The 23,419-nt window shown below is 44.5% G+C and overlaps 1 protein-coding gene across 1 annotated transcript in view; it reads left to right on the top strand.

Moving 5' to 3' along the window:
- GLB1 (galactosidase beta 1) overlaps positions 1 to 23,419 on the top strand; it is a 115,141-nt gene that overhangs the window by 79,443 nt on the left and 12,279 nt on the right. The window contains 5 exon segments of the mRNA XM_025374311.1: positions 8,119 to 8,193; positions 10,784 to 10,873; positions 13,914 to 14,027; positions 15,635 to 15,766; positions 18,158 to 18,412. Of these exon segments, the coding sequence (XP_025230096.1) occupies positions 8,119 to 8,193; positions 10,784 to 10,873; positions 13,914 to 14,027; positions 15,635 to 15,766; positions 18,158 to 18,412 (666 nt within the window).

Here is a 23,419-nt window from a genome sequence, read left to right as displayed (position 1 = left end):
GCCCAGGCTGGAGTGCAGTGGCCGGATCTCAGCTCACTGCAAGCTCCGCCTCCCGGGCTTACGCCATTCTCCTGCCTCAGCCTCCCGAGTAGCTGGGACTACAGGTGCCCGCCACCTCGCCCGGCTAGTTTTTTGTATTTTTAGTAGAGACGAGGTTTCACCATGTTAGCCAGGATGGTCTCGATCTCCTGACCTCGTGATCCGCCCGTCTCGGCCTCCCAAAGTGCTGGGATTACAGGCTTGAGCCACCGCGCCCGGCCTAAATAGTATGATTAAAGCACAAATTGTTATGGAAAAATAATGGTTTAGAAGTATAGCATTTTGGTATATTTGTTCATTTCTTTTCTGAAACGTTAATTAGCTAAGGTAAAGATGAGGATTTTGCTATATAATAATCAAACTAGTATCAATGAAAAATCAATATTAAAATGAAAAGTTAGAAAATTGTAATAAATGGGATAGACAGATGAAAGCTTAATATCTATATTATAATGAGCTAATACCACTGATCAGAATATCAAGATCTACATAGAAAATTGTATAAATGACAGCCAGGCGCAGTGGCTCACGCCTGTAATCCCAGCACTTAGGCTGAGGCGGGCGGATCACCTGAGGTCGGGAGTTTGAGACCAGCCTGACCAACATGGAGAAACCTCGTTCCTACTAAAAATACAAAAAATTAGCCAGGCGTGGTGGCACATCCCTGTAATCCCAGCTGCTCGGGAGGCTGAGGCAGGAGAATCACTTGAACCTGGGAGGCAGAGGTTGCGCTGAGCCAAGATTGTGCCATTGCACTCCAGCCTAGGCAGCAAGAGCAAAACAACGTATCAAAAAAAAAAAAAAAAAAAATGGGTAAATGACATAAACAAGTATGGATACTTGGTGAAAATGTGGGTATACACTATTTTAAGAGTCATATAAAATACTCATATCCTTTGACCTAGTCACCCCACACTTGGGGCGTTACTTTTAAAAAATAAAAATTTAAAAGAAGGATAATGCTATAGACATGAAGTTGTTTGTTGCAACTTATAAATTTTGATATTTATGATATCAAAATTGGAAACAATTCAACCCCTAACATAGGAAGGATTATGTAAATTCTGTCATATCCACACAAAACGCTGTAATATGCAATAAGTAAAATTGTTTTCAGTATTTAACCATGTCAAAAGTGCTTTTAGTAAGTGGCAGTAGCAAATTACAAAATCATCTCTTAAGTTTATGTTATATGTATGCATAAGGGGAGGGTCTGGGAGGGAAACTGGAAGAGAAGGTTTTGTGGTGGCTTTGGGGGTTGTTTTGTTTTGTTTTTGGAATTGTGGGTGAAAAAACTTTCTTTTTTTTTTTCTTTTTTTGAGACGAAGTCTTGCTCTGTTGCCCAGGCTGCAGTGCAGTAGCACGATCTCAGCTCACTGCAACCTCCGCCTCCTGGGTTCAAGCGATTCACCTGCATCAGCCTCCTGAGTAGCTGGGACTACAGGAGCGCGCCACTGTGCTTGGCTAATTTGTTTGTATTTTTAGTAGAGACGGGGTTCTGCCATGTTGGCCAGGCTAGTCTCAAACTCCTGACCTCAGGTGATCCACCCACCTCAGCCTCCCAAAGTGCTGGGATTACAGGCATGAGCCACCGCGCTGGGCCTAATACTTTCTATTCTATTGTTACAACAATAAGGAGGCAGGGCGGAGCAGTGGGAACAGCGCTAGATGTGGAGCCACAGTACCAACTCCCTCCCTTGTTCTCTTTATAACCTCGAGCTAGTTTCTCAGTCTTCTCTCTAAAGAGGAAATATAATAACCAGGTATGAGAGCCTTTGGAAGTAGTACATGAGATGACAGTACAGGCGTCTAAGCACTGCATCAAAGTGAGCTGAGTGTAGGTTGAACAAGTATGTCCATACGATGACTTTTTCTTCCAGTGTGGTAGAAAAGATTGCAGTCCTAGTTAAATTGGAATCCGCCTTGAACTTTAAGGGATATATGACATGGTCACTAATATGTGTGGGTAAGTAGGGAACCTCAGGAAACCGATCATACTGTTCTCAGGTCCCTCTTTGTGAATTTGTGTTTTCTGCTTTTATTGGCCAGAATGGGGAGTGAGAAGGGATGGGTAAACGGCTAGCGGAGGAGTGTGGTCTAGACTTCAGGGAAAGTGGGAAAAGAGATCTTACAACATTTTTCACTTTCCAAGATAAATAGTAACTCTTTGATCCCACATTTATTTCTTTTAATATTATGTTTTAAAAGTTTCATAGAGATAATAGATTCATCTTGTGGGTACAAAGCACTTTCCAGAGCAAGATGGCCAACTGACCACCTCCTTATCTCTTCTCCCTTCCAAAATGTTACTTCTTTCAAAACATGAGCATCTTTTTAAAAATGGAGGGAGTAAAGGGGGAGTTGTTCATGCATAACAGATTTCAAAAGATCTGTGGTGGCTGAGGATGTAGGATAAGGAAATCTCAGTCCCTAGTGAGTGTGGAATAGAGTTACAGGAACAGAGAGCAGGGAGTAGACTGGTCTCAAAGAACCACGGAGACCAGGTCCTGGAAATACATGAGTGGCAAAAGATAGGAATGAAATGGAGCTGACAGTGAGAAGGTTAATTAAACCTTACATATTTTCTGTTAGGTCCTCCACTCCTTCACCTCAGTCTCAAACACAGACCGTCCATCAGGGAGGCATCTTTCTACCAGTCAGAAAATCACAGGGGATTTTCCTTAAAACATTAAAAAAAGTAAACAGCCCCAGATTAAAGACCCTCCCCATTACATCTGATTCTGTCAAAGCACCCTAAAACAAAACCCCCAGACCTGGGCGTGGTGGCTCACGCCTGTGATCCCAGCACTTTGGGAGGCTGAGGCAGGCAGGTCACCTTAAGTCAGGAGTTCGAGACCAGCCTGGCCAACATGGTGAAATCCTGTCTCTAGTAAAATTACAAAAAAATTAGCTGGACATGGTGGTGGGCACCTGTATTCCCAGCTACTCAGGAAGCTGAGGCAGGAGAATCACTTGAACCTGGGAGACGGAGGTTGCAGTGAGCTGAGATCGTGTCACTGCACTCCAGCCTGGGTGACAAGAGCAAAACTCAGTCTCAAAAAAAAAAATTAAAAAAAAAAAAAAAACCCCAGAGGACAAGCCCTGCTCCTGTACACAGAGCAGGAAGCACTGTTAGAGGCAAGACAGTTATGCAGATGATGGGGCATTCATTTGCATTACCATTAAATAGGAATGAACAACCAAGCATGGCCAGACACTGAGGACAACCATAAAACCTGCAACAGGAAAGGGAAAGACCAAGATGAAATAAACAGAAGAGTGACTGTAGAGGCAACAAAGAATTCAGGGGACAGGAGCGATCTTAAGTACAAAAAACAAAATCCATCAAGTTAATACCTTTCAGAGGTATATTACATCCATAAGGTAAGAATGGGATACTTTGAAAAAGAAGCTACTAAAGAACAAGAGTTCTTGGATATTAAGAAGAATCTCCTAGAAACTAGAACCAGAATACAGAGATGGAAATCAGAAAAGATACGAGATAATGAGGAACAATCTAGGATGTCCAACTTGATAAGAAAGAAAAAATTGGAGAAAAAACGTCAAAGAAATAATACAGAATTTTTTCAAAATTGAAAGGGATCTCTGAGTTGTCAAACATAATGAATGCAAAGAAGGTACATAGTCAGATGTATTTCTGGGAAATTTTAGGACATTGAGAATAAAGAGGTGACAGAGGACTGGGTGTTGTGGCTCATGCCTATAATCCCAGCACTTTGGGAAGCTGAGGTGGGCAGATCACTTGAGGCCAGGAGTTCGAGACCAGCCTGGCCAACATGGTGAAACCCTGTCTCTACTGAAATACAATAATTAGCCAGGCATGGTGACGTGAGCCTGTAATCCCAGCTATTCAAGAGGCTGAGGCATGAGAATCACTTGAACCCAGGAGGTGGATGTTGTAGGCGGTGGAGATCATGCCACTGCACTTCAGCCTGGGTGACAGAGCGAGACTCCATCTCAAAAAAACAAAATAAAACAAAAAGAGGCGACATAGGGTAATATGCTAATTGATGGAACTAAGAAATAAAGATATAAGGATATTATTTTAAAGGTAACTAGGAGAGAAGCTGAAAATGTTGATACAAACATAATAGCAAGAAAGGAAGATAAACTTTCTTTATCTTCTGGGCTGTACTCTCATGTGTTAAAGAAATCAATGATAAGAAAAAGCAGTACACATATATTACTTAGAGACCAGAAGAAGCAAAAATAGGAACAATTAAATAATTTTAAAATGTGCTGGGCGTGGTGGCTCACACCTGTAATCCCAGCACTTTGGGAGGCCAAGGTGGGAGGATCGCTTGAGTTCATGGGTTCGAGACCAGCCTAGGCAACATAGTGAGACCCCATTTCTACAAAAATAAAAATAAAAATTAGCAGGTCATGGTGGCGCATGCCTATAATCCCAGCTACTCAGGAGGCTGAGACAGGAGGATCGCTGGAACTCAGAAGGTTGAGTCTGCAGTGAGCCATGATTGTGCCACTGTACTCCAGCCTGGGCAACAGCCTATCTCAAAATAAAATAATAAAAAATGATAATTTTTAAATGGCTTCCTCTGAAAGACAGAACTAAGAAAAAAGTGAGGCAGGGGACTTTTGCTTTTCACCATAGCAGTCTTTTGTCCTCCTATTTTATTTTATTATTATTATTATTTTTTTGAGATAGAGTCTCACTCTGTCGTCCAGACTGGAGTGCAGTGGTGCAATCTCAGCTCGCTGCAACCTCTGCCTCCCAGGTTCAAGCAATTCTCATGTCTCAGCCTCCCAAGTAGCTGAGACTACAGGTGTGTGCCACCATGCCTGGCTAATTTTGTATTTTTAGTAGAGATGGGGTTTCACCATGTTGGCCAGGCTGGTCTCGAACTCCTGACCTCAAGCGATCTGCCTGCCTCCACCTCCCAAAGTGCTGGAATTACAGGCGTGAGCCACCGTGCCAGGCCTTGTCCTCCTCCTTTTAAAAATTACTAGTTTTTATTATTGTTACAGGATCTTTGGGGTGTCGCTTTTCTGGCTGGAAACCTCTGTGGCGTGTGGCGCCTTTGCCTGAGTTTTGCTTGGGCCCACTGGGCTCGTTCTGCTCGCTTGGCCTGGCAGGCTGCACTTGGCTCATGCTTCCTGCCTGGATGCCATACCTGCCAAGGACAAGTCAGGCATAGAACGGCAAGGGGTGTGTGAGCAAGCATGTGGTTGAGCCACTGTGCACGGTCAGACACACTGGCTGCTGCTGCAGGGTGAGCAGCTCCAGGTACCCGCACAGGCGCCAGCCCTCTGCAAGGCTGCAGCTGGACCAGGCGCACTGCAGACAGCTTCTCTGGCTGGCATCAGGGTATGCAGTAGTGCCCGGAAGCTTGGAGATGCCAGGAACCACAGGGCCCCAAAGAGGGAGTCACAGCCCCAGCTCTGGGAGCTCCCAGGTCTGCACAGCTCTTCTCTCCTTCTCTTCCCCCACAACTTGGTGAGCAAGGTGCATGTTTCAGCCCTGTTTGCGTCACAGCTCTTTTAGCCTTGCCATTCAGCAGATCTTGAGTTCTTGTCCTACATCCAGGAAGAATGAGGTACACAGACAAGTGGAGGGTGAGCAAGATGAAGAGTAGCTTTATTGAGTGATAGAACAGCTCAGTGGAGACCCACAGTGGGTAGCTCCTCTCCATAGCCAGGGTGTCCCAACGAGTGTTCAGCTCTCAGCAAAGAGGGTAGTGCCTCTCTGTGGGTAGATTGTCCCATCCTCTCTCCATCCTCTCAGCAGAGAGAATAGCTTTTCTCTGTAGCTGATTGTCTCCCATTGTGTCTCCATTTTCTAGTCTTGCTGAGCTTGTGGATGTTACAGGCCTCAGTGGGGAGGAAGTACGGCTTGGACCATGGGCGGCCATTGGCGGGTCCAGGGAAAAGCACCACCAGTTACCCCTGTGGTCCGTGAGACCAGTGACTTGAACCCCAGGCTTCCAGCCCTCCCCTGCTTGAAGGTGGGGCTTCATCACCCACCCACTTCCATCCAGGAGCCTGCCTACCTCCTGCCACCATTCATGGCGCCCAGGCTGCTTGTGCCAAGGGGCACCTACAGGCCAGTACTGAGCTGCCCTCAGCGCCCCCTCGGCCTCCCTCCTGTGCTCATCGGTGCCCAAAGTCCAGAGGGGGCTGAGGTGGCAGGAGGCTGGCATATCAGTGCTACCCTGAGCATTTGCACACCCAGCTAGCGTGCGACAGCACGTGGGCCACTCAGCCCCATCCTTGCTTCGAGATTGGAGTGGCACTGGGAGAAGAGAGAGGCTAGGCAGTGGGAGCAGGCACCTCTTAGCCTTTTGGGGGACGGGGGCCTTCCTGGGCACCGAGAGGGCAGAGATGCCTCCGTCTGCCCCTGCAGCTTGGTAGCTGCAGGCACGCCCAGCTCCTGCTTGGCTCCGTGGATCGTGGCACTGCCCTGGGCACAGCTCTACCTCAGGGACCTTCTCTGTCCGCCCCTCCGTGCCCAACCACGCTGCTGTCCCACCAGCAGGTGACTCGGCCCAATTCCATCGTGGCGGGCTTCAGGGACTGTCCACTTCCCCCCTGCTGCACCCTTTCCACGGCAGCAGCAGGCAAGAGCAGCCACGCGGGGCCGGGGTTAGTAGCGGCAGAGGCTCCAGGCCTGGGAGTAGATCCTGCCTGGACCCGTGAGGCTGGGGACTGCACAGTCAGCTGCCTTGGGGATATGGGGCACAGGGGTCCTCCCCGCTGCCCCTACTGGCCCTGCAGCTGCTCCCACCGCCACTGCCCACGACCTCCTTCCGCCACAGCCAGCGTGATGGCAGCAGCTGCTCCGGGCCATAAAGAGGCGATGCTGCCAGCATTGTGTCTTTTAGAAAGGGAAACCAAAAAACAAGAAGGAAAGAAAGAAATAGAAGGATCCTGAGAGTTCACAGTACACTCTACTTGAAAAGGCAGATGGCCACAGACATTTCTAAGACGTGAGACTTTCTCCCAGATCCTCTTACTCCATAATTATATACATACATGCACATATATGTGTGTGCATGTGTATATGTCCATATATAATATTTAACATTTAAGAAGGATTTATTTTTTTAAATAGTTTCAGACTTCCAGAAAAGTTACAAGAGTAAAAGTAGTTTAAAAAAAGAGCATTTGTGGTCAGGCGCGCTGGCTCATGCCTATAATCCCAGCACTTTGGGAGGCCAAAGTGGGCGGATCACCTGAGATCAGGAGTTTGAGACCAGCCTGACCAACATGAAGAAACGCGGCCTCTACTAAAAATACAAAATTAGCCAGGTGTGGTGGTGCATGCTTGTAGTCCCAGCTACTTGGGAGGCTGAGGCAGGAGAATCGCTTGAACCCGGGAGGCAGAGGTTGCAGCAAGCCAAGATTGCACCATTGCACTCCAGCCTGGGCAACAAGAGCGAAACTCCGGCTAAAAAAAAAGAAGCATTTGTATATTCTCCACCCAGACTCATCTGCATCAACATTTTACTTGCTTCATCACTTGTGCATAGGCTTGTTTCTTCTCTCTCTCTGTGTGTGTGTGTGTGTGTGTGTGTGTGTGTGTGTGTTTTCTAAATCATTGGAGGATTGCATACATCATGGCCTTTACCTTTAAATACTTTATTATATGTTTCATAATAATATGGAGATGTATTCTGTCTCATAATCACAGTAAATTTAACATTGATACAGCACTTTAGCAATAAGATTAATATTTTTCCTATGATAGGCTATCTCCCTTCAGAGTCTGTCTGTCATGTACCTGTTTCCTTTTTTCCTCCCACTCCCTAGCCTTCTGCTGTTTACCCTCATTCTCTCTACTTGTTTTTGCTCTTTTGTCTTGAGGTCTTTCGGTTTATAATTATTTGGATATTCCTGAAGCTTAAAACACAGACACACACTTTGAGGTAAAAAATTTACCAGATCCTGCTTTTGTAGAACTCTCTAGTTCCTTTGATTTTCAAAAAAAGCACTGACATTGTTGAGTCTTTGACCTTCCTTTCAAAAAATAAATTTTTGAATATGTTTCTGAAGGTTTAACAGCTTTTTTTCTTTTCTCTCTTTTTCTACTCTGGTTTATAGTTTGAAAAAGTACCAGAAGGTCCTATCCCTCCATCTACACCAAAGTTTGCATATGGAAAGGTCTCTCTGGAAAAGGTAAGAAAAAACAGAAACTTTGAAAGTGAGAGATGGGAGTGAGAAAGTGGAATTTAGCAGCAGTGAGTGAAAGTGCTGTGCTGGAGGAATTGGTTCGTTATTTTTCTGAGAATTTGTTTTCTGCGAGCCTAATGGGGTAAATGATGTTTCTGGGAAAAGGGGGAGAGAGCGGTGAGAAGATACTTATGCTTGTTGACAGGATGAGCAGATGGGACACAGGTGGGAGTAGTAGGCATTCTTGGATCATTTGGGTCATCTTGGTTCCTTTATCAGTGGTATAAACAGTGTCAAGTGCCTTTGTGGAAATAACATGCCACCTCATTGTTCTGGCTGTCAAGGCTCTTTGTCGTCATTTACCTTTTTTTAGGAGTTCCGCAAAATCACAGGCATTTTGATAGATCTCTGCCCTAAATTATATATTTCCCTCCATCTCAAAGTTGTGTCCTAATTTTTATGGTCTGTGGTTTATATGTTAAATGGGGACACTGGAGAAAAAGCTAGAAATCAATCATAAATAGGAGTTAAGGGCAATGTATTCTAGGAAAAGCGAAAAAGAAGAAAGGTTTTACTTAATAGTCAGAGGAGTGACATAGCCGAAGTCAATTTGTTTTGACCATCTGTGTCTTCAGGTTTTCCCCTTTTATAATCCCTAACTCCTACATGTATTAACTCACAAGAAAAAAAAAAAAAAAGAACCATTACCTATTTCTTAAGAATCTCGATATCCTAAAATAGTATCATAAGTTTTTATCTTCAAGCAAAATGCCAAACATGATTATGTAATTTTTCCATCCAAGAAGCCCTTTGACATGGTTGGTTGGTTGAGTTCTTGTAACATTTTCCACCTAGTGTCAGATACATGTGCTACATTCTACAAAGAATGTGGTCTTTCTCGCTGATAGGGATCTTTCTTTAGTTTAATCAGACTTTAGTCATTCTTGTAAAGGGAGCACCTTCTACCTGTTCATTGCTACAGCTACTTAAGGAAAACTTTGGTTTGTTTGTTTCAGAGCCGTGACAAATCTATTTTTATGCAACAGAAAATAGCTCCAAATGTTCAAAACAACAACATTGCTAAAACAAAGCTAGCTTAGTACCAAAAGCACATTCTGTTTACCGTGAAAGAAAATCGTGTGAGCAGAAATGACTTTTTATTTTTAAATAAATATATACAATTGAAGATAGCAAATCAGCATACAACTGAATTAACTTTATGTAGAACCCAGTTATATGGAAAACAGGTTTTTACCGTGAGTTGAATTGCTTAGTGTCCAGGCGGGAAAACACCCATATGAGTAGCTGGCTTGATGAAATTATAAATCAGATTTTTTTCCTTAATGCTGCACATCAGCAAGGTAACCGTGGGAAGTGTTTATGAAATTCCTAAATGGGCTGGGCGTGGTGGCTCACACCTGTAATCCCAGCACTTTGGGAGGCCGAGGCGGGAGGATCACCTGAAGTCAGGAGTTCAAGACCAAGCTGGCCAACATGGTGAAACCCCATCTCTACTAAAAATACAAAAATTAGCCAGGCATGGTGGCACGTGCCTGCTCAGGAGGCTGAGGCAGGAGAATCGCTTGAACCTGGGAGGAGGAGGTTGCAGTGAGCCAAGATTACGCCACTGCACTCTGGCCTGCCAGCCTGAGTGACAGAGTGAGACTCTCTCAAAAAAAGAAAAAAAAATCCTAACCAGTATTATGTCATGGAAAATCCTGGGATTTGGAGCCAAATCTAACTACAAATCCTGGCTCTGTCATTACTTAAGTGGACTTCTGTGAGTCTCCACAACACAGGGAGGCCAGTAGCACCTGCCCCACAGGGTAGTTGTGAGTAGTCAGTGAGCTAGTGCTTGTAAACGCTGTATCTCGTCTGGAGTGTGTAGACAGGCAATGACTGGTAGCTGTTATTATCATTGTTGTTATCGCATCAGAATAAGTATCCTGGGTTCCAAAATAACCAGTCCTTTGGATTGAATATAATAAATAGTTGCCAAGCGTCTACTGTGTTCTAGGCATTGGGGCTGAGTATGGAACATATCTTATTCTTAAGGAGCTGACAGTCTGGTGAGGAAGACAAAGATGAACAACTGAAAAGTGATACAGGCATGGAAAATATGCCACACACAAGTTCAGAGGAGGGTGAAATAATTAGGAAGTATTAAATATTAAGGTGATATAATAATAGTGTATCTAATCTTAGTTGAATGTAATTGGCCTCTGGTTACTACTTTTACTTCTTAGTTATTTCACTTGGGAGTGTTCAGAGAGGGTTTATAAGGAGGCCGCATCTGAGCCTTGGTTTTCATTCATTTTAAGAGCCTTTTATAGGTCTCCGAGCAGGTTGAATTTCTGAATAGGTATGTTTGAAACCTTTTTTAAGACTACCATCATCATAGTTTTCTTCAGGGAGTAGATGGAGAGGACTGAAGGAGACTGGGAAGCAATATTGAGTGGAATCTGAATGATTTAGGTTTATTTAGGGGTTTGGTCAAACCCACTGATATCTTTGCTAATTAGGAAATGGCGCTACTCTCTACCCTGATGACCAGTGAGGGGTGCAGTGTCTCAATGCTGCTTTTGTTTCTTTTCAGTTAAAGACAGTGGGAGCAGCTCTGGACATTCTGTGCCCCTCTGGGCCCATCAAAAGCCTTTATCCCTTGACATTTATCCAGGTGAAACAGGTAGGCCTTCAAAGGTAATGACTCGCCAGTTTTCTATTTGCAAAAATATGCTTTCTGCACTGCCTTGCAGTGCCCATTCTGAGTTCAGGGGCCAAAATGGTAAGCAAATGCATCAGATCCCAGGTAAATGAACCATGAATTTCCAGGCTCTCTTTAGCTTGAAGGGCTGCATGGTGGGCTGATCATGCCTATGTTTTTTGCCCCACTTCTCACTCATACAGGAGGTAGCCCAACCTGCTTCACCATAATTCTGTGCAAGTTATAAATTGAGGTCACTGACCAGTCTAATTAATCTTTATTACTAGACATCAGTGGAAGATCACTGTTTTAATACTCAAAACAGACAGTTTAATTATTTGTCTGTTCTTAGCTCAATGGCATAAGGACTGTGTTTTTTGGTAGACTGGATTCTTTGAGATTCTTTTTCCTGCTTTTAAAGAGAACAGAGCACATCTTTCTTTTTTTTTAGTGTTTGTATATGTGTGTGTTTGATCTCCAGACACTACCTCGTCTTTTTTTTTTTTTTAATTTTTCCCAGCGTTTTGTTTTGGAAAATTTTAAATCCAAAAAAGTTGCAAGAATAGTACAATAAACACCCATACACTTTTTACCTAGATTCACCAATTGTTAATAGTGCTTTCCTTGCCTTTTTCTCTCCTTGCATATGTAGTCAACTGCTTTTCTTTTTCTAACCATTTGAATTGTCAGCACCATGTCACTCCACATTTAAATACTACAGCATACATGTTTTAAGAAAAAGAACATTATCCTGCAGGACCACAATACAATGATCACACATAAGAAATTTAATATTGATACAATCCTATAATCTAATACAAATTCTATAGTCAAGTGTCCCTGGTCATTGCAATAATGTCCTTTACAGCTTAATCTTTTCTCAATCCAGTTTCCAATCCGTAATCACACATTGCCATTAGTTATATTCTCCTTAGTCTTCTTCTGTCTGAAACTGTTCCTAAGTCTCTCTCTCGTGACGTGGACATTTTTGAAAAGGTCAGGGTATTTGCAGACTTTGCCTCGCTAATTAGATTCAGTAAAACATTCTGGGCATGAACACAACGAAGGTGATGTGTCCTTCTTAGGGAATGATAGCAGGATGCCCGTGAAACTAGCTTGTCCCTTCACTGCAATGTTAGGCTTCATCAGTTAGGATCTCAGCCCCATGTTTTGAAATAGAAGGTTATCCACATCCTCCTTTCTGATTTTCTGTGGCGATCATCTTCTGGAAGGAGTCTGAACAGTAAAGCAAAACAATAACAGCATATCTAATCTTAGTTTAGTGAAGTTTGCCATCAGTTGCTATTTTTACACCTGTGATTTTATTCCAACAATTCTATTTTGTAATAAAATGAATAATGAAGTCCCCCCCCCACACACACACACATTCACTGTTTTATGAACATTGTATAGGGTACTCTGCAGTCCTAGCACCCACATCTGTAAATGGAACTTACCTGCACTTTGCAGGGCTGTTGAGCACTTCAGACAATGATCCAAGAGCACGTGGAGCCTGGGGAGGGAGTTTCAGGTTATATATGAACACGTGCAGCCATTGTTCTTTCTCAGACCCCTTCTGCTTTCTGATCTTTGACCAAGGCAGTGGTCTCAGATTGGGTGGGGCTTCCTGGGCCCTGGCTATTTCAGATCTGGGACAAGTCCACAGAATATATATTTCCAGGAAAAAAACCCAAAGGGCACAGACTTCAGGGAGTGGGGCTCAGCCTACTGTCTCTGCAGGGACCCCCTGAGCCTCAGCCACACCTGCCTGGAGAGCATCACAGCTTCTACCCCTCCTTCTGGAAGCCCTTGACAAAGCTTTCCTCAGCCCTTGAGGAAACTTACCACTTTAGCTAGTTTTCAAAATAAGTAAATAAATAAACAAAAAGGGGATGGAGGTGTGGAGTCTGGGCGGGAGGTGTTCTTGTGCTAGAAGCTTTGTGTGGTCTTAGCATTTCTTGTGCTCAGCTCATTCCTGCAACACAGGAAGGTGGATTAATGCTTTCCTCAGCTCCTCCCAGTCACCTTTCCACTTGCCTGAAGTTTACTTTCTTTCTTTCTGGGCCCTAGAAATAGGGAACCTTTTCTCTGTTCCATGCTGGATCTCTATTTGCATTCTCTTCCATAACTCAGGATTTTGTCCCAGCTCAGCCTTGCTAATAATGTTCACAGCAGGAAGTAAATAAGCAAAGTCAATAACTATAATTCTGTGGATTATTATGTCAATAACTATAATCTGTGAATAATTCCGTTCCTGCTGAGGCTGATTGTTTAAGGCTTTCCTTTTGGACCAGGGATATCAGCATCTAAAAATATTTTCTGATTTAGTGGTCGGTTACAATCTAGTCTCTTAACTATTTCTTTCCCCTGTGCCTCCACTTAAAACGGTTCTGATGGATTTTGTTGTTGTTGTTATTATTAGAGATGGGGTCTTGCTATGTTACCCAGACTAGCCTCGAACTCCTGGGCTCAAGAGATCCTCCCAGTTCAGCCCCCCAAGTAGCTGAGACTACAGGTGAATGCCACTACACCCAGCTCATTGCCTTTGGTTTTGTATGTTCAAGCAGATTTAGCCCAAGAACCTGGAGACAGTTTTGCTGAGCAGAACTTCATCTCTTGGCTTTGCTGTTTGTTTACCTTGTTTTTTTTGTTGTTGCTGTTGGTTTTACTTAGTTTTGTTTTTGGAGCTAACATCCATAACTTTTGCTATGTATGATACCATCCCGTGTATGACCCTGGGCAAGTGACTTAATCCATTCAGGGTCCAGGTTCCTCTTATGGGAAAGGGATGCTTGATAAGACACTGTTCACGGTTCCTTGCAATTTACTATTATGATAGATCTTTGATGAGCTAAAAATGTAAGCCAGTTTCCTTTTTCAAATGTATGTTTTTCTGGAGGTGGGGGAAGATTTTCATTCCTTATGGTTTCCAAAACATCGCTTTCATACAGGACTAGGGTAACCAAGTTCTCTAAACGAATGGCAATAGTGATGTATTTTTCTTAAATCCTTTTCTAACCAGTATTATGGGTTTGTGCTATACCGGACAACACTTCCTCAAGATTGCAGCAACTCAACACCTCTCTCTTCACCCTTCAATGGAGTCCACGATCGAGCGTATGTTGCTGTGGATGGGGTAAGAATCATCTCTGAACTGTGTGTTTTGTCCCGGTGAGGGTGGGGATAAGCAGCCTGCACTTGTTAACACAGTATTTGGGGGCTTTGCTCACCTCTTCAACCTCAGGCTCCCCCCATCACCTTTTTTTTTTTTTTTTTTTTTTTTCCCCCAGACAGGTTTTTGCTCTGTTGCCCAGCCTGGAGTATAGTGGTGTGATCACAGCTCACTGCAGCCTCAACCTCCCAGGCCCAAGTGATCCTCCTACCTCGGCCTCCCAAGTAGCTGAGACTACAGGGGTGCACCACCATGCCTGGCTAATGTTTTGATATTTTTGTAGAGACAGGGTCCTACTATGTTGCCCAGGCTGGTCTTGAACTCCTGAGCTCAAGTGATCCTCCTGCCTCAGCCTCCCAAATTGCTAGGATTACAGGAATGAGCCACCACACTGGGCTCCACCCTTCTTCTTGGTGACCCTTAGCTGTGCCTCTTGCTTGCTGTGAGGCCTCATGCGTGTGCCGTTTGCTGGAATCCACCCTACCCACCATCTTAACCCAGAGGGCTGTGCTTGACACCCCACCCTCTCAGAAGCCTCTGGGTCTCCCCAACCAAGGTCGCCCTTCTCTGACTGATGTTGCCTGTGCCTTCTTTGCTCCTTAAGGGTGGGGTCCACTTCCAATTCAATTTTGTACCTGCCACTGTACAAAGTTTGTTGAACTTCGTGCCTTTATCCTACATGAGAAATTATATTCTGAAGGACTGCTGGTGACAGTTATTACTGAAATGCACAAAGAACCGTGTTTCATAACAAAAGCAGATGCAGTTCAGGACTTCCAGTCCTCTCACTGAAATGGTCACAGGAAGGAACACAGGGAAAGAGTTCCCTCACCAAGAAAATTTGTTCAGAAGATTTTAAAATATTTCCCATTCTCTTGTAATCAACAGCTTTCTTTTCAGTGGGAGCAGATTACTAAGACATTCTACTCTTTTGATGGTGACTCTTTCTTCGCTTCTAACTTGGGTGTTGTCTTAGTGAATTACGATCATTGTACGGTCAATTTAAAAAGTCTAACCTTTAAAAAAGTTAGGAATATGTTGCTGATCAAATACCTGTTGTTTTTCCTCATTCTATTATATAATGTTCGTGGTTAATGCATCACGTCAAGTATTTTGAGGTGAAAATACTCCACCTAACTCTCTGATTTTATCTCGTTTATCTGATTTCGTCTTATCTCTCCATGTTGTTCAGAAGCAATTTTTTGTGAGTGACTTTTGTGCTGTCAGAACACGAAGCAGCTCCTCTAGTAAGAATCCTCCCCTGGAATTTGTCTCCCTCGTGTTTCCACTAAAAGTAGATGGTAGTAAAACATTCCAGAACAAAGGAAACCAGCTTAGACCGTTCCGTGCTCTCAGCTGTGTCTGGCAATTTTCCTAAACAGGAAGCAGTGATTGGGGGAACTTTCCGACCTGGCCAGTAATTTGGGCTAAGATGCTATCAAACCATTTCTTTCCAAGTCTGGTGACACTTCAAGGCAAGAAAATGAGTGCTAAATTAACAGAGCATGCTGCCTCTCCTTGCTGACCTTCTTACCCTCAATTCAATTGTCGTTTGGTCTTGAACCCCACAGATCCCCCAGGGAGTCCTTGAGCGAAACAGGGTGATCACTCTGAACATAACAGGGAAAGCTGGAGCCACTCTGGACCTTCTGGTAGAGAATATGGGACGTGTGAACTATGGCGCATATATCAACGATTTTAAGGTAGGACAAACCACACTGTCAAGACTAAGGTTCAAGGGGTGACAGCTTAGAAGTTGAAGCCCAGTACAGTGGCTCACACCTGTAATCTCAGCACTTTGGGAAGCCAAGGCAGAAGGATCACTTGAGGCCAGGAGTTCAAGACCAGCCAAGGTGAAATAGTGAGACCTCTACGAAAAAAAACTTAGCCAGGTGTAGTGACGTGCACCTGTGTTCTCAGCTACTCAGGAGGCTGAGGCAGGAGGATTGCTTGAGCCCAGAAGCTGGAGATTAAAATGACCTATGATCATGCCACTGCACTCTAGTCTGGGTGACAAAGTGAGACTTTGTCTCAAAAAAAAAAAAAAGAAGAAGTAGTTGAGCTATTTTGAAGAGCTGTTTTCCTCTGTAGGTGATGAGAAAGTGGAGCTTTGCAAACAGAACCTTTCCCCTGTATTTGAGTTTGGTCATCCTATAGAAAGAAACAGAAAGAGGAAGCCCCTCCACCATGCTCTTCCTCTGCTTAAAAAGACCACCGAGCTCACTGAAGGCACTCCTTTGCCAGCAAAGCCAGCTGAGCCTCTGTTCTGCCCTGTTTTATGGGTTTGGATGGTTAGTCCGTGGCAAACTCTTCACTTGTAGGAAGCCTCTTCCCTTGGGGCACTGGCTATCACCTCTGTTGATTACTCCTGTGTCCAGATGTATAGCCCAAATAAGTTTTTCTAACACATATTTTTAGAGCATTATTCAGCAAGCATTTGTTAAGCTCCCGCTCCGCAAGATGCCCCGCCAGGTGCTTTGGGGAATGCAAAGGTGTCAAGAGACAGGCTCCTCTCAGGGAGCTCACCCTCCACAAGAGGAGAGAACACCTCATCAAGGAAACAATGGCACCACCCAGGCTAGGACAGGACAAGTGTCTAGGCTATTTCCTGACCCTCTTGGGATCAGGCAATTACATCTTAGGGAACTCAGGGAATAGCTGTGTGCAGGCCACCTTTGCCTCCAGTATAAATGTCTCTCTCATAGTTCTTGTGCTCAGGGTGGACTTCGTGGCCTCCTGCCTGGCTCTCAGAGGCCACACTGACCCATGAGAGTGACTCGACTCTGTAGTGTAGTCTCTGGGTCCCCAGTACCTGTCAAAGAGCCTGACACACAGCCACCTGGTTAATATTTATCAAATTACTAAATGAGCAATCGAGACTTGGTATCTGGGATTCCACTGGGAATGGGGAAGTTCCCTACATACAAGCCAGGGAAGGGGAAGTTAGCTGAGCCTTGACAGCCCAGCCCCGGCCTGTGTGGAACAAATAGAGCAGCTTCTGAATTCAGGTCTGAGATATGCCATCATCATCATTACCCTTCCTATCTTCCTAAGGTGTCACAGTATTCTCATGTATGTTATCTCACTTGGCCCTCATAACAGGTGAGTGACTCGGGTGTGGTCCTCCCTGTGACGACAGCTGAGGTGCTGAAGGCCAATATTTCTCCTGGCTGCATCCATCGTGCGTGCTGCATCCACAGTGGGGTGACTGTTCCTTTGTATCCCCCACTCACTCATTCCTTTTGTCCCCAGATTCCATCTTGAGACAGGATCTCGCTGTCACCCAGCCTGGAGTGCAGTGGCACAATCTCGGCTTACTGCAACCTCTGTCTCCTGGACTCAAGCAATCCTCCCTCCTCAGCCTCCCAAGTAGTTGGGACTATAGGTGCATAGGCCAGTTTCTGTATGTCTTGTGGAGACTGGATCCCTTTTTGTTTTGAGACGGAGTGTCGCTCTGACACCCAGACTGGAGTGCAGTGGCATGATCTCAGCTACTGCAACCTCTACCTCCCAGGTTCAAGTGATTCTCATGCCTCAGCCTCCTGAGTGGCTGGGATTACAGGCACCTGCCACCACACCCAGCTAATTTTTGTATTTTTAGTAAAGATGGGGTTTCACCATGTTGACCAGGTTGGTCTTGAACTCCTGACCTCAAGTGATCTGCCTGCCTTGGCCACTCAAAGTGCTGGGATTACAGGCATGAGCCACTGCACCTGGCCCATCTTTTTTGGTGCCCATCTTTCTCTATTCTAGCAGTGACTCTCAGCCAAACTCTGAAAATTTGGGAAGTTGGGATCAATCACTCTAGCAGCTCAATGCCCTTTCTGTAGAAGCAGAAACTCTGGGCCTTCTATGGAGACATCATGACCTGCAGAGGAGAAAGTTATAGTTTGGGGAATATATCTCTTCCCAAGGATTTGTAATTCAACCTCCAGTTAGATCTGTGTTACTTTGATGTACAAATATTTTGAGGTTCATTTCCTGTTGATGTTTTGTATCCCGGTTTGCTTTTCCCATTTCCATGGAATGCAGAGACATGTACAGCCTTTTTTCCTTCCCTCCCCAGCTCACTGTGCTCTGTTTCTGCTTTGCAGGGTTTGGTTTCTAACCTGACCCTCGATTCCAATATCCTCACCGGCTGGACGATCTTCCCACTGGACACTGAGGATGCTGTGCGCAGCCACCTCGGGGGCTGGGAACACCGTGCCAGTGGCCACCACGATGAAGCCTGGGCCCACAGCTCATCCAACTACACGCTCCCGGCCTTTTATGTGGGGAACTTCTCCATTCCCAGTGGGATCCCAGACTTGCCCCAGGACACCTTTATCCAGTTTCCTGGATGGACCAAGGTACGTGTCTTCATGGGAAGGGTTTGAATTCAGGCCTCAAACTTTTGGTTGTTAGTACCTGAGAAAGAATCACAAAGAGCCGTTAGCAAGATACCATGTGACGGTTTTGAGTGTGGCGTTTTGGACATTCTTCAGGAGGCGGACTGTGGCAGATCTTCGGGGATTCAGTGTTCAGAGGTGGCGCCCTCTGCCCCCTTGTCATTGGTTTCCTGTAGTGAATGACACCATCCTGCCTCCTCCAAGAAGAATCATGACGCCCTTTGATACCGATTATAGGGGTGCTTTCTCTTTATCTTGAGGAAAATCCAGTCTGGACAAAGGGGTGGATCCCTCTGGGAGAGTCTGTCTGTTTTTCATTTATGCCAAGCCCAGTGCTCCCAGAATACCCCCGCCTGCATCCAGCCCCGCACCCCTGAGGCTCCTGCCACGGTCTGTCTGCTCCTCCTCCCCTCCTCATCCATTTCACTTCCCAGTCACTGCCCCTTGTTGTTTGAAGACACTGGCATATCTTCCTTCACCGCCTTCTCCTCTCCCTTACATCCTGTTTTCATCCTAGATCGTCTTACCATCCCTCATTCAACACACTTCTCATTCTGTGGCCACTATGTGCCCAAGGTGTGTGCCAGGCACTAAGGATACAGTCGTGAATAAAACCAGACATGGTCCTTTCCCTCATGGAACTTTCAGTCTAGTAGGGGAGGCAGACCTATATTAAACAGTAAAACCATAGCTGTGATAGATACTAAGAAGGGCTATGGGGTTGATAATTATTGGGGCATTTGGCCTTGTCAGAGAGGTCAGGGAAGCCTTCCCTAAGATAGCGATGCTTGTCAGGATATGAAGGATGACTAAGAATTAACATGGCAAGAAGGGAATAAAGCATGTTTCTGGAAGAGGGAACAGCATGTGCAAAGGCCATGGGGGTTGGAGGGGGAAATGTCAAGTGTGGAAAGTAGGTAGAGACTAGATTGGGACAGGTCTTATAGGCCACGTTAAAGTTTTGTCTTTGTGTTGAGAGCCATTGAAGCAGGAGAGTGACATCATAAGGCTGTGATCTGACAAGCCCCTCTGACCCCATTGTGCAGAATGGTTTGGGTAAGGACACTTACAGATTCAAGGAAACCATCTAGGAGGCTGGACCATAGTCTCATTGAGAAACTGGGATGGTGGTATCTAAGATGGAGATGACATCAACTATTTGAGAGATGTCTGAAGTTAGATCAATAAATTGTGACGATGGATTGGACATGAGGGTTTGGGAAGAGGGATATGTCTTGGATGACTCAGGTCTCAAGCTTGCAGCTAGGCAGAATGGTACCATTTGCTGAAAGAAGCAGGTTCAGAAGGGGACTTGGGCTTAGAGAGGGGGGTCATGAGTTTGAATTTAGACAAATTGTGTTTGAAAAGCTGCCTTAGTCCATTTGGGCTGCTATAACAAAATACCATAAGCTGGGTGGCTGATAAACAACAGACATTTATTTCTCACAGTTCTGGAGGCTAGGAACTCTCCAAGATCAGGGCACCAGTAGATTTGCTGTCTGGTGAGAGTCTGCTTCCTGATAGACGGCACCCTGTATGTCCTGACATGGCTGAAGGGGCAAAGGAGCTTTCTTGGGTCTCTTTCATAAGGACACTAATTTCATTCATGAGGGCTCCACCTTCATGACCTGATCACCTCCCAAAGGGGGCCCCGCCTCCTAACCCATCACCATGGGGGCTAGAATTTTAACAGATGAGTTTTAGGTGGACACAAACATTCAGACCATAGCAGAGGCCTTGGAGAATGGCTGTGAAAGACAGTATTAGGGGAGGGTTGTTGGATCTACAGACTGGGAATTCAGGGCCGGGATCTGGGCCGGGAATGTATGTAGAAGATCATTGTTGTATAGATGATTGTTAAAAACATGGGCTGGATGAGGTCCCTTAAGGAGAGAGGATGCAGAGGGAAGAAAAGAGGACCTAAGGCTGATCTTTGAGGGACAAAAACATGATGAAGAGTGGAGAGGAGAGACCAAACAAGTAGAAAACCAACATTTATGCTGCCAAGAGTACAAATAAGATAAAGACAGAAGCAATTCGGTGGATTTAGAAGCAAGGAGGCCCTTGGGAATCAATAAGCCTTGTTCCAGTGGAGTGAAGCATCTCCCAGCCAGATTGCATTCTATAGAGAAGAGCAGGGTAAGGAATAGGAACATGAGTACTTGAATATAAACATTCTTTTTGAGAAATTTAACTCTGAAGAAGAGGAGAAAATTATGTTAATAGCTGGAGGAGGAGAGGGCAAAAGATGTACATGGTGTGTGTTTAATAAAAAGACCTTTTATTTATGTATATATTGCTTGTTTAAAATTTATTGAAACATATTTTTATTATTCTGTTTGAAATATTTTCTTTTTTTTTTTTTTTTTTTTTTGAAATGGACTCTGTCACCCAGGCTGGAGTGCAGTGGCGTGATCTCTGCTCACTGCAACCTCCATCTCCCAGGCTCAAGCGATTCTCCTGCCTCAGCCTCTGGAGAAGTGGGACCTACAGGCATGCACCACCACGCCTGGCTACTTTTTTTTTTATATTTTTAGTAGAGACGGGGTTTCACCATGTTCGCCAGGCTGATCTCGAACTCCTGACCTCAAGTGATCTGCCCACTTCACTCAAGTGATCCGCCCACCTTGGCCTCGAAAAGTGCTAGGATTACCAGCGTGAGCCACCACAGCCAGCCCGTTAGAAATATTTTCTAGTTTCTCTTGTGATTTCTTCTTTGACCCATAGATTATTAAAAAGTATGTTTTACTATGCACGGTGGCTCACACCTGTAAATCCCAGCACTTTGGGAGGCTGAGGTGGGTGGATCACCTGAGGCCAGGAGTTCAAGACCAGTCTGGCCAACGTGGCAGAACCCCATCTCTACTAAAAATACAAAAATTAGCCAGGCATGGTGGTGAGTGCCTGTAATCTCAGCTACTTGGGAGACTGAGGTGGGAGAATCTCTTGAACCTGGAAGGCAGAGGCTGCAGTGAGCCAAGATCATGCCACTGCACTCCAGCCTAGGTGACAAAACGAGACTCTGTCTCAAAAACAAACAAAAAGAGTATGCTGTTTAATTTCCACAGATTTGGGGTTTGTAAAAATATCTTGTAATTATTGATTTGTAACTGAATTCCTCTATAAAACTTCTAACATTTCTCTCTAGGGAGAGAAATCTCCATGATGTTGGGTTAGGCAAAGACCTCTTAGAATTGGCACCTGAGGCATTATCCTTCCTTAAAGAACAAAAATTGATAAATTGGACTTTGTCAGAATTAAAAATGTTTGTTCTTCAAAAAGCGTTATTAGGAAAATAAGAATCCAGGCCACAAACTGGGAGAAAATAATTTTCAAATCATATATCTAACAAAGGACTTGCATCTAGAATATATAAAGAATTCTTACGATTCAATAATAGACAAACAGCCCAGTCACAAAATGAGCAAAGGACTTGAATAGACATTTTACCAAAGAAGGTATAAGATGGCTAAGTACATTTGCATTTGTATACCTTCTTTGGTAAAATGTCTGTTATAAACTAAAGTTAGTGGCTGATTAATACTCAACATTATTAATCATCTGGGAAATGCAAGTCAAAACCAAAATGAAATACTACTTCACACTCACCAGGATGGCTATAATAGTAAGAGACGCAATAGGCAATGTAGGAAAGGACATGTGGGGGAAAGGGAATCTTCCCACATTGCTGGTAGAAAGATAATATGGTACATTTGGGAGCATAGTTTGGCAATTTCTTCAAGGGCTAAACGTCGATTACCATGGAACCTAGCAATTCCACTCCTAGATATATACACAAGAGAAAGGAAAACATGTTCACATAAAAACTTACATGCAAGTGTTTACAGCAGTATTATAATAACTATAAATTAGAATTAATTCAGATGCCTATCACCTGACAAGTGGAGAAGGCATGTATATCCATACGATTCCTCAGTAAAAAGGAATGGAGTACTGATAACATGCCACAACCCAGATGAATCGGAAAACTATTATGCTAAATAAAAGAAGCCAAAAGTAAAAGGCTTCATACTGTATGACTCCATTTCTATGAAATGTTCAGAAAAGGCAAATCCATACAGACAGTAGGTTACTGGTTGCCTAGAGCTGAGGGTGGGAATGGAAAGTGACTGTTAAGTGGGCATAGGGTTTCTCTTGGAGCTGATGGACATGTTCTGAAACTAACTTGAATGATGGCTGCACAGTCTTCTTAAATGTATTTAGACTTATTTTATGGCCCAGCACAGGCATATATCTTGGTGAACATACCTTTGGAATTTTAGGCTTTAATATCCTCTCTCTGGCTGCTTGTTTCTATGCACCAAACTCTCATGCCTACCAACCTCACTCTTAAATCTTTTTTTTTTTTTTTTTTTTGAGACGGAGTCTTGCTCTTGTCACCCAGGCTGGAGTGCAATGGCGCGATCTCAGTTCACTGCAACCTCCGCCTCCTGGGTTCAAGTGATCCTCCTGCCTCAACCTCTCGAGTAGCTGGGATTACAGGCACCCGCCACCACACCTGGCTGATTTTTGTGTTTTTAGTAGAGAAGGGGTTTCACCGTGTTGGCCAGGCTGGTCTTGAAATCCTGACCTCATGATCCGCCCAACTCGGCCTCCCAAAGTGCTGGGATTACAGGCGTGAACCACTGCACCCAGCCTTAAATCTTATTAATGACCTAAAACATTCCACCATTAAGGCTACAGTTCTTCCTCTACCAAGCCTAGGCCTTACCACAATCTTTTTTTTTTTTTATTAAGACTGAGTTTCGTTCTTGTTGCCCAGACTGGAGTACAATGGCGCAATCGCGGCTCACTGCAACCTCCGCCTCCCAGGTTCAAGCTATTCTCCTGCCTAGCCTCCCGAGTAGCTGGGATTACAGGCATGCGCCATCACGCCCAGCTAATTTTGTGTTTTTAGCAGTGACGGGGTTTCTCCATGTTGGTCAGGCCAGTCTCAAACTCCCAATG

This window comes from Theropithecus gelada, chromosome 2, assembly GCF_003255815.1.
Source record: "Theropithecus gelada isolate Dixy chromosome 2, Tgel_1.0, whole genome shotgun sequence".
NCBI lineage: Eukaryota > Metazoa > Chordata > Mammalia > Primates > Cercopithecidae > Theropithecus > Theropithecus gelada.
Note: the sequence above shows the minus strand (reverse complement) of the source record. Positions and strands in the feature narration are given on the sequence as shown.